This window comes from Ursus maritimus, unplaced genomic scaffold, assembly GCF_017311325.1.
Source record: "Ursus maritimus isolate PB19 unplaced genomic scaffold, ASM1731132v1 scaffold_6, whole genome shotgun sequence".
Classification (NCBI taxonomy): Eukaryota; Metazoa; Chordata; class Mammalia; order Carnivora; family Ursidae; genus Ursus; species Ursus maritimus.
The window spans coordinates 8,705,420-8,719,494 of NW_024426774.1; the positions used below are offsets into that span (position 1 = coordinate 8,705,420).

Genomic DNA, 14,075 nt, shown 5'->3' on the forward strand with positions numbered 1-14,075 from the left:
CCAGTGTGCGGGAGACACCCCCGCCTCCGGGGTGACAGTAAGTTGAAGGTGTTTTGAGAAATATGGCCTTTGCCCACTTAAGTCTGATGTCTGGACTGGGAAGGGGTGGGGTCACAGCTGTGCCATATTCTCTGTCCCCTGCAGGGAGAATGGACCAGCAGACCCAGGAGGCAGGGCCCCAGGACAGAGTCTCGGTGGTGGAGTCTCCAGGGGCGGCGGGGAGAGACGGATCTGTCAGTGGTTATGAAAAGCGAGGTCAGAGAGAACAGAATGAGCAGCTGTCGGAATTCACAGCCCCATAAAGTGGGGCAAGGGCTAGGGCGGGGACAACCTCTGGGTTGAAGTTTGGGAAAGTGGTTTGGAGGGTCAAAATTAGTGATTCGGGAGGAAAAATACGTTTTCAGGGAGAGTCATGTTTCATGTTTCTGACATGATAAGCTTACATTTCTCGTGGGGCGTTCAGGTGGGGACATGTAGACGGTGTGTGAGGAGCCCAGGAGTGCCCACTGGGGGACGTTTACGACTGGTTTGTACACAGCACCCTGGGATGGTCCCCAGGGGACCAGGAAGATTGTTCCACGTGGCAGTGGAGATAGTGGCCTCAATGACAGGCACACAAGCCTCCAGCAGGGCCTTGAGGCAGACCCCAGGTCACCTGCCCCCAGGTGGGGACCCTTGAAACTATTTGCCATGCAGGTATGTGCTCACCCATCCCCAGGAAAGTGCCTGGTCACTCACCAGTCTCACCCCGTATGCCCTCTGGCACACCTGAGTGCCACCAGGCCACACAGGGGACACATCGCAGACCGAGGCTGCACCTGGACACTGGCACTTGTGACGATCCATCCTGACCTGTCCAATGCAGGGATTGGGTTCTCGTGAGAATCAGTGGATCACATGTAGTGTTAGAACAAAACTGCAGACGTGTATGTGTGTGACTCAGTCTCCCCTCCTTTCCACAGCTCCTCCTGTGTCTGCTGGGGGTTCCACCCAAGTCCCGCTTGGGGTGGGTCCAAGGGTTTCTTCTGGGTGTATTCTCTAGGGAGGGAGCTAAAGGGCACTGAACGTCAGTCCCCCTGGCCCAGCACTGAACCCAGGACTCAACACAAATGTCCTCTGTGCTCCCAGCAGTAACCTGGGGCCAGCAGGGCAGGAAGCAGGTCTCAGGGTCACTGGCAGGTGCCAGATTGCCCGGTGTCAATCCTGCTGCAGCCTGTGTGTGTGTTCGGAGAAAGAGGAGGGGAGGTCGACAGCTTGAGAGAGAGGAAGTGGGACAGAGAGAGGTAGAGCGCAGGAGAGAGAGAGAGGGAAAGTGAGAGGCCCCTTGGAACCGCGCCTGGAACAAAGTGAGCATTCTAAAAGCGCTTTTCTAAAACGACAAAAAAACAAAAAAAACAAAAAACCTTTGCACACATGTGGAAAGCGCAGCTAGGCGAGAGGACGAGGCCCCCAGCTCCCAAGTGCAGACCTGAACTTGTCCCCGGGGCCCCATCAACCCTCTGCACCAGAGAGACTCCAGAGAGGGCTGCCGGCGGCCCCTCAGCAGGGACCGGGGCGCAGCAGCTTGACGCGGGGCCCGAGGTCCCGCCCCGCCCCGGCCCTCGGGGAGGGTGCGGAGGGAGGAGCCGCGCGCATGTGCACAGCTGGCGCCCCCCGCCCCCAGCGCACAGCTGGGACGTGGGCCGCGCGGGCGGGCGCAGTCAGGAGCCCGCAGGGTCGCGCGGGGCCCTCCCGGTCCTCTTGCGTCCGAGCGTCGCGCGCCCAGGGCCATGGCCGTGCGCCCCGCGGGCCCCGCGCGTCGCTGCCTCCTGGCGCTCGTGCTCTGCTGCGGCTGGGGGGCGCTGGCCACGGTAGCCCCGAAGCCGGGCGCCGGCTGTCCGAGCCGCTGCCTGTGCTTCCGCACCACCGTGCGCTGCATGCATCTGCTGCTGGAGGCCGTGCCCGCCGTGGCGCCGCAGACCTCCATCCTGTGAGTGCGGCGGGGGCGCGAGGCCGGGGTTCGGGGGGCCCGGGCGGGGAACCAGAGGGCGTAGGCGGGGCTGTGGGTCTGGGGGCCGGGCAGTGGCCCTCGGGCCTTTGTCCGCCTTGGCCCGGGCGCGGAGGGCGGACCTGAGCGCGGAGCGCGCGGCCTCCGGAGCTTCCTTTGTTAGCAGCTTGGAATCCCCGGCTGGACGGGGAAGATGTTGGGAGAGCCCGGGAGAGTCCCGCTCTCCTCCCCCGCCGGGCCCCAACCCTGATTGTTCGCGCCCCTCCGCGCCCAGTTCTCCCGGCTCCCGCCCCTCTCCGTCCCCACCCAACCCAAACGGGGTGTATCGCCCCCCTCCTCCCAGTCCCCTTCCCCTCCTCCTCTCCGTCCCCTCCTCCGCGCCTCCCCCTCCCGGTTTCCCTCTTCTGTTGGCTTCCCTCCTCCGCGCCCCCTTCTCCCTTGTGCGGCCGCTCTCGGTCCCCTCCTGCCCAAGATTGGTGCACCCCCGCACCTCCCCCTCCTCCAGGACAGCAGTAGCCCAGGCCCCTCTTTGGGGGACGTTCCCTCGCGGACCCTTCAGAGACCCGTAGCGGCGCCCTTTTCCCCGCATCCGCTGGGCGCCGAGAGGCTACTGCCCGGTATCCCCGGCTCGAGGGGCGCGCGTTCCCTCGGACCTTTCCTGTGCGGCAGCGAGCGCTGCAGCCCGGGTGCGGGTCAGCGAGTTCCGGGGCAGCTCGGGTGTAGACGGAGGACTCGGAGCGCGTTTCCGCCCGGGCGCGCCTCTCGCGGGGGTGCCGCACTCGCCGCCACTTGGCGCTCAAGTGGGTACAAAGTGTCGCGCACTTGGCCTCTGCGCGGCGCAGACACCGGTACCGACCTCGCCCCTCCCCGGAATGCCCCCTCCCCGGAGGCCGACCCGGACCCTCGGCTGTAGCCCAGGCCTAGTGCGCCCCGAGTTGGCTGCGGGCCCAGAGGTTTCCGGATGCGTCCCTGATTAGAAACTCTCCAAATCTGTAAAGGCAGGCATGCGTTTTAGGCGCCGACTGTGTCCGCGTCCTACAGCTGCCCTTCTGGATGCCAAAAATAGTTTCCACTTTTCTTGGCTGAGCCCGACCCATTTTGGCACCGCCCAAGAGCCTGCAAAAGTTGTAAAATCCCGAGCGAACTATGAAGTGGGCTGACAGCGTTGGGACTCTGAACCGAGTACATGCAGACCCCCTCTCAGGGGCCCTGACTCTGCACGACTCTGCAGGACTCTGCACGCAGAGCTTCTTCGGGGTCTTTGGCCCGCGTCATTCTCAGCAATGCTGTTCTTTCCAGAGAGAACTCGGTTTTCCTTCCAGAGGGTCTGTGAGGCCAGACAAGGCGGATATCCAGCAGGGCATCACACTCTGACGCGCTCCCAGGCGGGCACAGCGAGGGTTTTCTGGGTATGGATAATATCTTTACTGAGTCAGTGTTAGAAAATTGGACCCTGAAGCCACTTTTCACATCTGGCCAGTACTGTGCTGTGCCGCCAGATCTTAATTGCTTTTTAAAAAGAACAGTATTTTAAAAAGTGAGGGTGGCAGAATAAAAACGGGGTCTTTGGCTTACTGCGCACGGCGAAATTCTCCGTGGAAACTTAGTGTCTCTAAGATAGCCGAGGGTAGGCCTGGAAAGTGACATCACAGTGGACACTTGCAAGATTTCCAGAAAGCTTTCATGTGCATAAACTTTATATTTTCTTGGGTTTTGATAGTTTTGGAAATGTTTTGAAAGGCGCATGCGTAGTCTTGGGATTCTGGGAGGCAGGCTGGACAGATGCTCTGGTGACCAGGTCCCTTATGGAAGGAAGCGGACTCCTCAGATTATTGGTGAGATGAACACAGCCCATGGCCAGTGTGCAGGCTCAGGTCCAGGAGAGGGGGCCTGCCCCTGGAGACCCTGGGACCAGGGCTGGGCTGACTCCTGATGTGATAGGTTCCACTGGGGGCACATTCTGCAGGTCACTGGGCCCTGGACTGAGGTCACAGGAGCAAGGTAGTGATGGTGAGGGCACAGGCTTTCGGAAACAGAGGGGACAGTCCAGATGGGAGCATGGGGGGGGGGATCAGGAGATGAAGAGGAAGGCCGGTCTGAGGTGCCCCGCTGCCCGTCCCTGGGGCCCAGTCCCGTAGGGTAGACTGGGAGCTTGGTAGGTGCGTCACATCATAAACTGCTCATGCAGAAATATTTAATTTTCCTTTGTGGCTTGTCTCCCAGCTCTCTGCTCTCATACAACACGATCATTTTTTTCTATTTTTTAAAAAAATATTTGGTGGAAATTGGGAACTTAAAAATATGAAGATAAAGGCAGAACCTGGCCCCCAAATTAGCTGGACCATGTGACCCTCCATCATCCCTTTGCTTTCAAGACCTCCCTGTCGCCCCCCCACCCCAAGAAAAGATGGACTCAGAGCCCCTGGATGTCTGACACTTCCCACGGCGTTCGGGGAGTGCGTTCAGGCAGGCAGGTCCTGGGTTGCTGAGATTCGCTCCTGGTCTGAGCTGTGGAAATCACTGGTCTGTGGCCACCCTGGGATTCCGGTTTGCTCTGAGCCCAGCTTATACCCGCTGGCAGTGTCGCTGGTGTTCTGGAAGGAACAGCAACGGCCCCCCTGGTCTGGAGCCCAGGGCCGCGGGTGCCCACTCTGGTCTGCGGCCCTGCCCCTCTCCCACCTCCGGGGCTCCTTCCCCACCAGCCGCACTTCTGCGGGAAGGCCTGCTTCAGTTTTCAATGTTCTGGTCTGTGCAGCACCACAGTAGAAGCTTGTCCCCACGATAATTAAAAAGCGAGGACAAAAACGGTGACGCTGCTGCCCTTCTTGCCCTGCTGTGGGGTTCTGGCCTCCGGCTGGTGGGCCCTCCGCCCTCCCCACCCTCCCCCAACCTCTTTCTTTCCCTGTAGCCTCCATTGTGAGGTCATGGGAATCTACTCCAAAACTGACATCCATCAGACAGCCCGGGCCATGCCAGACCACTGTCCATGTGACAGGAAGCCCTGGGGCGGGAGGCAGCCCGGGGACTTAGCCCAGCCCCAGAGTAGGCAGGGGGCTGCGGCAGCCTCAGCTTCCTCCCGCATGCAGCCCCACGCAGGGGCGCAGTGGTCCCAGGGAGCGCTGGGGAGCGCGGGCCTGCTGGCAGGGTGAGGACAGCAGCTGGGTGCAGGGCCCGCTGGCCCTGTGGCTCCGCGGGAAGCAGCTAGGAGTGCCCGCAACACTGGGTACCTGGGGGCCCCAGTGCTCCCGCCTCATGGGTGGGGACCCCAGCGTTCTGCAGGCCCCTAGCCGCCCTCTTTCGTCCCTCTCACGGCCTCCCTTAGTCCCGGGCCCCTGGAGATGAGTGTCCCCCAGATCCCCGATGCCTGGACTCCAGACTGGACTGTGGAGATCTCTCACCGCGGGATGGAGTCCCTCACAGGTTTCAGCGAAACGTGTCCGAGGACTGGGAAGTGGGGGCCGGCAGTGGAGGGCCCTCCCGCTTCTCTTCTCTCTGCACTTCCGCGCTGTCCCTTCGGCTCACAGGAAGCTCCTCACTCCTGACCCTGCCCTCCGGGACCGCCTCAGCTCCGGGGGAGGCTGGCCTGAGGATTGCAGGGTCAATGTGGGCCGTCTGGGCTCTGCAGGACCCTTGGGAGCGGTGTTTAAGTCGGAGCCTTTGGCTTACTTAAAACGAGTTCCTGATTTTCCTTTTAAGGTCCTGGTTAGGATGAAGTCAGAGTCTTTATTATCACAGCTCAAATGTGTTTGACAAGTACTGCAGGAAATCGTAAGGTGTCGGCAGTCTGTCTTCACCAGTGGGGATGGACCCACTCCCTGCCTCGGCTGACTGCTCGTCGGGTCCGTGCGCCCGGTGGCCGCTGGCCGTCACTTGCAGAGTGGCCGGTGTGCAGAGGTCAGAAGGCGAAACCCTTCCGAGTTCAGGACGAGCTCCGAGAGGGACCTTCCCTTGGAGAGCGTGAGTCTGGCATTTCCCATCCGGGAGTAGGTTCTGTGTGCGGTTCGGGTGTGTGGAGAGCTAGCTTCCTCCTCGTGTTTTCATCCAGTCAAGGCAGTAGCTGGAAAAGGACTGCTCGTCAGCCCCTGTGACTCGGACTCCAGAAGGCCGCTGGGCCCTGACCTCAGCTCGGCCGCAGGGCACGTGCTGCTCAGGCTTCACTGGGCTTCCTTCTCTGCCTGGTCCCGTGACTCGGTTTCTCCCCGGAGAGGTGCCTGGCAGCTGTGGGCTTCCCTTCGGAGGCCTGGGTGCAGCACGAGGGACTCGGTGTCCAGGCACAGGCTCTGGGAGCTGTTCTGGAGCCCAAAGGAGTCGGCTGTGCTTGGTGTACGGGCCAGAGGCGGCCGAGGGCCCACGGCCCGGAGGAGACACCGGTGATCCTGGCGAGTGAGTGTTGGGCAGACACAGGAGCTCTCTTCTGGACTGAGTGAGGGTTCAACATTACAAGTGTCAGCAGAAACAGGGAGAAAATTCCAGTCTGCAGAACTGATCTCCTCCATTTGAAAACCAGGTAGAAGTCTGGCTTGCGCTGGGCTGGTGCCCACTGGCCAGGTAAAGTTTCCTCCTTCTGAAGGGAGATGCTGGGCTCTCTCTTGTGCGTCCACAGCAGGAAGAAACTGGAATAGATGCCCGCGGGGCGGCCCAGCTCTGCCGTCAGAGCGTGGGGGTGTGAGGGGGTGCTGGCCCCCGGACTCCACGAGCCGGACCCCGCGTGCCGCGTGAGCCCCGTGTCAGCCCGAGTAAGGTCTCCTGAGGCTGCCGTCCAGCCCTGGTGCACTCAGCCCTTAATGGTGACACTTTCCAGACATGTCTGGGGTATGCAGGAAAATACCAGGGAATGCAGTTTACTTAAAAACACATTTTGTGGTGAATTCCATGTAAAAGCAAAGAAACTTCCCTGAATTTGAGGCTTCTGCAGCCGCCCGCTCGGTGCCCATGCCACGGCTCCAGGAGCAGGTGGCTCTGTGTGCTCCGGTGTGCGGACTCCGAGTCCGTCCCCGGGCACGAGTGGGGCTTTACTGGTGCGAACGATAATCTCACCGACAGCTTGAAATCTTCCACATCGATCATTCCAATGGTTTATATTTTGCTTTGAAGTTAATTTTGAAAGATGGAAGTTGCAGTTTCTCCTTCCTGGCCCCTGGGCTTCTCTCCAGATGTCTCATGTCCACCATCAGCCTCATGGACAAAACCTGAGACATCGCCAGACATGATTACTCAGGTTCAATTAAAACAAAAAAATTACTGGTGTGCCGTAATCGTAAAGGGCGGGAAAGCCGAGGAAGAGCTTCCCCTGTCCCCTCTGGGGGCCCCTTTGCCTGGCTGGCGGACATCACTCGTCTCCTGATTTTTCCTTTACTCTGGAACCTGTTACTTCTCTTTCTCCACATTCTGGGGGGTACACAGCCTCACCCAAAGATCCCCAGTGAAGAAAGAATGGCCAGACCCCCTCCGTGTGTCCCAGGCACTCTGTCCTTCTGTAGGCTTTTCTTGGGCCCCTTTTTCCAGCGGCTTGTTCCAGACCTGGCTGCCCAGTGATCTTCAGCCCCTGAAGGTGGGGGTCAGGCCGTCCTGCCTCGCGCGGAAGCCCAGCCCTGGGCGGGAGCAGGCCTGCTCTGGAGCCTGGGAGCTCAGAGGTTCACCAGGATCGTCTGGGCTTTTGTTCTAGGGTCAGGTGTGAAGGGGAAGCTTAACCACTGATTAGGCCCTTTTTTGACCTTTGTCCGGGTGAATTTTCACTTAAGAAGAAAAGCCTGATTGAGACACGATTAACATTGTAAGAGCTGCACCTGTGCAAAGTGGTAAGTGGTGACCTGCTCCTTCCTGTGAGGCCGGCACCACAATCCGGACCCAGAAACTGCCTGCCCCCCCAGCTCCCTGCCCCTCCCTGCCCAGCTCCCTGCCCCTCCCTGCCTCTCCCTGCCCCCTCCCTGCCCAGCTCCCTGCCCCTCCCTGCCCCCTCCCTGCCCTGTTGGCTGCATTGAGGTTCCTGGGTCTGCCTTCACGGGGTCCTGCTCTTTGTTCTCCTTCCTGGAATGTCTTTGTCTGGTTTGGGCGTATCAGGGGTCAGTCTTGCCTCCTGGGGTGGCTTCGGGAACATTCCTTGCTTCTCCATGTGGGGGGCAGTGTGGGTAGAACTGGTCTTAGTTCTGTCTTCAGTGTTTGCAGGGCTTCCTGGGGAAGCCTGGTCGGGCTTCGGGTTGTCTTCGCAGGAAGGTTTGAAAGGGCAACGTGGGTCCTCCCGTGAGCCTGGGCTGCTCGGGGCGGCGTGTTGTTCCTGAGTGAGCTTTGGTGGACTGCGGCTCCCACGGAGCTGGTCCACGTCACGCGAGTTCTTGGATCTGTCACCCCCTGACCCTCCCAGGAATCTCCACAGACACCGCTTCTCTTGCTCCTGGTGAGAGAATCGGCCTCTTCTATTTACTGACCAGTCTGCCGGGAGCTTTATCAGTTCCACTGATCTTTGCAAAACCTCACTTTTGGATTCATTGGTTTTTCTCTTCTGTTTTCTGTTTTATTAGTTTCTGCTGTGACCTTTGTTATTTCCGTTCTACTCTGGACCCCGCTTGTCCTGGTCTTGTGCCTGCGCGCATGCCCTGGTCGGCGCCCCGCTGAGCGCTCCGTGCTCCGCGCATTCCCTCCGGTCTTACGTCAGCCACACGGTCCTGCGAGTCCCCTGCCTCGGTCTCCCCAGAAGCACAGCACCGTCCCCGCTCCTAGGCAGGGACCGGGATGCTTGTGCGGTCTCAGGGATCCTGTCCTCTGTTGGCTGATCTGTGCTGTCCTCACAACGCTCGTTTGTGTATTTGGGGAGCTTTTGGTGGCTTCAGACAGGAGAGCAAGTCCAGCCCCTGTAATTCCATCTTGTTCGAAAGCGTGAGTCCCCATTCATTTTTGTTTCTAATTTTAAAAAGGAAACAACAAACTTTAAATTCTTCTGCAATAACATGTATTAAAAAGTAAAAATTAGAAGGAAATAACCACTGGGTTCACCTGCCCACGTCTAGATTTACGCTTAGGAACTGTTGGCCGCTGCTAGTTCCCTTTTGCCTTGGGGTGCTGTCGGTCTGGGGGCGTCGCCGCAGCTGCTGTAAGGAGCACTCCCCGTCTCCGTGGGCTGAAACAACCTGAGTGTTTACTGCACTCACAGACCGCTGTGCGGACGCTCCGGCTTGGGCAGCTGTCCTTGGGGGTTCTGCTCCGAGCCAGGGGGCGGCACACCATGGCTGTGGATAGCTGCCCATCCTGGGGTAGGCTGGTCTGTACCAGAAACTCCCACGCCCCGTCACTGACGTCGTAGCCAGGGCCCCTTCCAACCACACACGCAGGGCTGCGAGTTGGGACGCGCCAGGATACTTACATCTGACTCTTTAAGCAGGTGCTTGTTGTGACAGTGACTCACGGACCCAGGCTCTGGCCGTCCTATCGCTCTGCGGCCCTTACCTCCTGGCCCTCCACGCTGTCCCAGCAGCGGGGAGAGGGTGAGACAACCTGGGGAAGGCCTCGCGTGCTGGGTGCTGCCCCCTGTCCCAACCCAGGGAATGCCGCTTAGTGTGTGCCCGGGAAGGGCCAGTGCATTTTGGGCATTTCCTGAGTTTCTGCCTCCGCTGTGCTGTACTCGGTCGTCTGTCATGCCTGTGTTCCTCGTCAAGCCCCTCATCCTGTGCCCTCCGCCACGGGCGCTGCCGTGCACGCGCATCGAGCCGCTCCGAGCTCTCGCCCCTTCTGTCCCCGAGGTCTGCTGGCCACGGGGCTCTGTGCACCGTGACTCCAGGGCTTCCCCCCGGACCCCTGCTCGCTTCGCTCTGGGCTGCAGCACGTGCCACCGCGGGTACATGGGGGCTGTCAGCTTGCCCCCTCTTCTTCTGACAAAGAATTTTGTTATTTGGGGTTAATGGCAGTTTGTTTATCCCCCATCGAGAGTTGCCTGGTGTGATCGTCTTCGGTGGGTGGAGAACAGGCCAGTGATAGTGAGTCCGACGTCAGAGCCACATCTCCCGGGAGCCGGCTGTGAACTGCAGACTTCTCCCAACGGCGGCAGATTTGGGCTTGCGTCCGTCCCGTGTGCATACAGAGGTCGGGCGCCAAGGATTGGGGGGCGGAAGGAGAAAACCCAAGAGGCATAGGACCTCAGGTTGGGTTGTGAGCTTCTGTGTTTCCGAGGTTCCTACTCTGGATCGAACCCGTGCTGCTCCTGCAGCCCGCGTGCCACGTCGCATGTCACCCGGGATTGTGCACGTGCCCCTGCCCGCAGGACCCGGCTCTTCCTGTTTACTTCGTGTAATTCTGGAGTTGTGCATGAATGTGTGAGATCTTTGGCCTCGTGCCGCACGGCCTTCGGTCTTCGGCGCCCTCAAGTGGTCGCTGTTCACCCCGGCCGGGCGCGGAGTCCCTTAGAAGCAGGGTGGGCCGCAGAGCCCTTCCCGCTTGCAGGAAGGTGGGCCACGTTTGCGCCACGAGCCAAAGCAGAGGAAGCTGTGAAACCTGCCTTCTTGCCCACTCACTGCACCGTCCAGTGTACGGTTCTTACAACATTTTGGAAGTTTTTATGCAAGTTGTACATGTTCAGAACAGAAAAATGTGAAAATACGCATGAACACAGCACAACAAATTACTCGTTTTCTTATCATTAGAGGAAACTTAACAGACGGGGCTTGCCGGTCAGACGCACACGTACCCACACATTCACGTGGGTTGGGTGTGCACGGAAGTATGTGTGTGTCTGTGTCTTTAGGACGTGTAGCCACGTCCGTCTCTGTGTTTGCCCTCTGTCCGTCTGCATTAGTCCATCCATGTCTTCTGTCCACCATTTATATACCTGTCTGTGTCATCCCTCTATCTTCATTCACCTTTCCATCCATCCATCCGTCCATCTGTCTGTTTTTCCATGTATCTACCCATCTATCTTTGTACCTTCTGTACCATCCATCATCCATCCATCCTTCCATCCATCCATTTATCCATCTGCTATCTGTCCATCTATTTATGTAACCATTTATCAGTTAATCCATCCTATCCACCTATCTGTCCATACAACTGTCTTTCTGTCTGTCTATCTATCCATCTATCCATCCATCCATCCAGCTGAGCATTGACCCCTTACCTGCCGCAGAGCTAACCCAGTCAGATCGAGGGGCGCCTAACGGAGAGAGTGCAGTGCTTTCGCCGTTGCCATGGCTGGTGCGAAGCGCGGTGCACGGGCACCTCTCTGATGCCTGCCCCGTGGAAATGCGGTGCGTGCACCCGTGTTGCCTTGCTCAGTAAGGACACGTTAGTCATTACGATTTGTCTACTCTCTTGAAGACTTTGATGTCAGTTTGGACTGACAGTCGCGTTGTCACCCCGAGAACCTGCCCTGGGCTGCCGCTCGACACCTGGGCTTCTGCTACTGGAGTCGGTATTTATGGTTGATCCTCGTTGGCAGTGGTGACGTTTGTGAAGTCACTGCAGACGCTGGATTAGTAAACACTGACCCGTTGGTCCAGGAGACATACAGGGCCAGGTTCCTGGGAGCCCCTTGTCACACTTCCCTCAGCCGGTCAGTAGATGACCTTATTGTGTACGTGCTTCTGCTTGCAGACACTTGATGCAGACTTCCACTTGATTAAGCATGAGCTCGACGTGAGTAAAGCTCATCTCACACCCCCGTTTCCTCCTGAGACACGTGAGGGTGTCTCGAACTCAGGAGCACTAGACACCAGCACCGTGCTTGGGGGCAGTTCTAAGCTGCAAAGTCACCAAAAGAAAGCACACAATGCAGACAATTTAGCACTCGGTGGCTGGTGAGAAGGACGCTGTGTCCAGCCGGGGCAAGAAGAAGCAGGCAGAGGGCCACCTTGCTCCGCCACTGCGGGGAACGTGAGCAGTCAGGCAGCTCAGCCTCTCCACCGCCCCTGCGTGTCCTTGACTGACCACCAGAGCTCCGCGAGTATTGATTTTAGGGTCACAAATAGATGTTAGTGAGTGGGAAAATTCCGAATTTGGAATCTCCGAATCATGAGGATTGAGTGTGTTCTCCGGTGTTCTGGGTAGAGACGCCGACAACTGAGGGGCGAGGGAGGGGCCCCCCAGTGTAGATACCGCGGTCCCACTCACCACTGGGAGACCTTCTCAGTCTGGACCACGGTTTCTGGGAGGTGCTGGGAACAAGGAAGGTCCCTGCAGAACATGGAAAACCTGACTTGTGAGCGACTTAAAAGTCATGACATTTAGTTACTATTTAGAAATGTCCTAAGGACCCCACCGTGGGGGGCACTCCAGGTGAGGTGCTGGACATCAGAATGAACCAGGCTGCCGCCCGGTTTCCAGCATGCCATGGTTGGAGGGCAGGGGGACGACTGCACGGAGACCAGGGTGTGCGACGCTGGGGGCTGGCCTTGGGGATGGCGGGTGAGGAAGGACGGGTCTTTACCGGAGGGCTGAGGGAAAGTAGGCCGAGTGGGACCCTGTGGCAGGCTCGGGGTGTGCCCCGCCCAGAGCTGAGATCCTGGTGCCATGCTTTCGGGGGTGAGCTCATTCACCCCGGGAAGCCTCGGTTTCCCCATCTGTAGGGGCATCCGAGCAATAAGGAAGGTATGCGTGTGGCTCTGCGAACACAGCTTGGCTCGCTGGATGCGTTTACTGTGGGGACTTGTTTTACCACAATTTGAGTGTGTTAAATTAACTGTGGGGCTGCGGCAGCGGAGCCCGGGGTCGGGAGCGCCCCTCTGCTAGGCCCGGGCAGGAGGGATCTGCGGTGCTGGGGATAGCCCCCATTCCTCCTGCTGGGCGCGGGCCGTGGGCTGTCAGGCCGCCACCGTTCTGTACGTGGTGCGTGTACTTCGAGGCCGACACTGCAGTTCAGACAGGAAATACCACTGAGCGTAATTTTCAGTGCATTTCAGAAATGCGGTTTTCTCTAGCAGACCAAACCCAAACCTTCAGAAAGCATGACATTGACCCCATGTGGACAGCACCCGCAAGGACCCGGGAAGCCCTCGGTCCCGCCCAGCCTTTGCGAGGTGCCCCTCTGGCACCTAACCAGCAGACGTCTCATGCTGGTTACTGGCTGAGGACGAAGGACAAGAACAGAATTCAGAGTTACTCTAAGAAATGGGAGTCCACATAGTCCGTGTTGCCGTTGCAAGGATGGAGCTCTTGGGTCACCGTTTTCTCCTTCTGTGGGGACATAAAGCTTCTCCAGCTCGTGGGCAGGCAGAGTGCGTCCCTCAGAAGTGTTGCGGAGAGAAGCCTGACTTTGCGGACACTGAGAGTGTGAGTCACCAGAGGACAAAGCTGCAGCTCGTCCGAAGTCCTCGTCCAGCTCATGCCTCACTTCCCTTCACAGCTTCCGCTGGGGAAGGAGAAGCTGGGTTAGGCTCATCGCTTCCTGGACTGGAACAGTGTTTCTGGGATTCTGCAACCAGCTGTGCAGCCCTTCAGCTTTCAAAAATAGCAGTCAAAGTGGATACAGTTAGTCATCATTGTTATTTACTCAGACATGTGGGATGTTTGTGTTGGCATGGCAACAGGTGTCTAAATATTAATCTTGAGCATTTGTTTTCTTGCGGATTTTTTGTTGTGTAATTTTCTTACATCAGTGTCTGTCACCCACCCCATTAATCCAGTCATCCATCCTTCTTCTGTCTTCACATTCATTCATCTACCCACCCACCCACCCACCAACCCATCCATCCATCCGCCTTCCTGTCCAGCCATCCATCCATCCATCCGTCTGTCCGTCCATCCATCCATCCATCCATCTGTCCGTCCATCCATCCATCCTTCCGTCCATCCATCCGTCCATCTGCCCACCTGTCCGTCCGTCCATCCATCCATCCACCCACTCATCCATCCATCTGCCCACCTGTCCATCCGTCCATCCATCCATCCATCCATCCATCCATCCGTCTGTCCATCCATCCATCCATCCATCCATCCATCTGCCCACCTGTCCGTCCATCCATCCATCCTTCCGTCCGTCCATCCGTCCATCTGCCCACCTGTCCGTCCATCCATCCATCCATCCATCCACCCACTCATCCATCCGTCCATCCATCCATCCATCCGTCCGTCCGTCTGTCTATCCATCCATCCATCCATCCATCCATCC

At 58.5% G+C, this 14,075-nt stretch overlaps 1 protein-coding gene and 1 long non-coding RNA gene across 6 annotated transcripts in view; both read left to right on the forward strand.

The window, feature by feature from the left end:
* Positions 1 to 1,743: 1,743 nt before the first annotated feature.
* The window catches only part of PXDN (peroxidasin), a 75,619-nt gene continuing 63,287 nt past the window's right edge, over positions 1,744 to 14,075 (forward strand). For 3 of the 4 annotated variants that reach the window (XM_040622865.1, XM_040622867.1, XM_040622868.1), the window contains exon 1: positions 1,755 to 1,969. In XM_040622865.1, coding sequence (XP_040478799.1) covers positions 1,770 to 1,969 — 200 coding nt within the window. In that variant the 5' untranslated portion in view covers positions 1,755 to 1,769. Of the gene's footprint in view, positions 1,970 to 14,075 lie in introns of all 4 variants that reach the window. The other variant, XM_040622869.1, reaches the window with a different exon arrangement.
* LOC103659189 lies at positions 7,954 to 13,518 on the forward strand. 2 transcript variants are annotated; one of them, XR_567434.2, is made up of 4 exons: positions 7,954 to 8,381; positions 8,506 to 8,860; positions 9,363 to 9,465; positions 9,886 to 13,518. It is a non-coding gene; the product is annotated as an uncharacterized LOC103659189 (long non-coding RNA). The 2 variants fall into 2 exon arrangements; XR_567441.2 differs by having other exon boundaries at positions 9,906 to 13,518.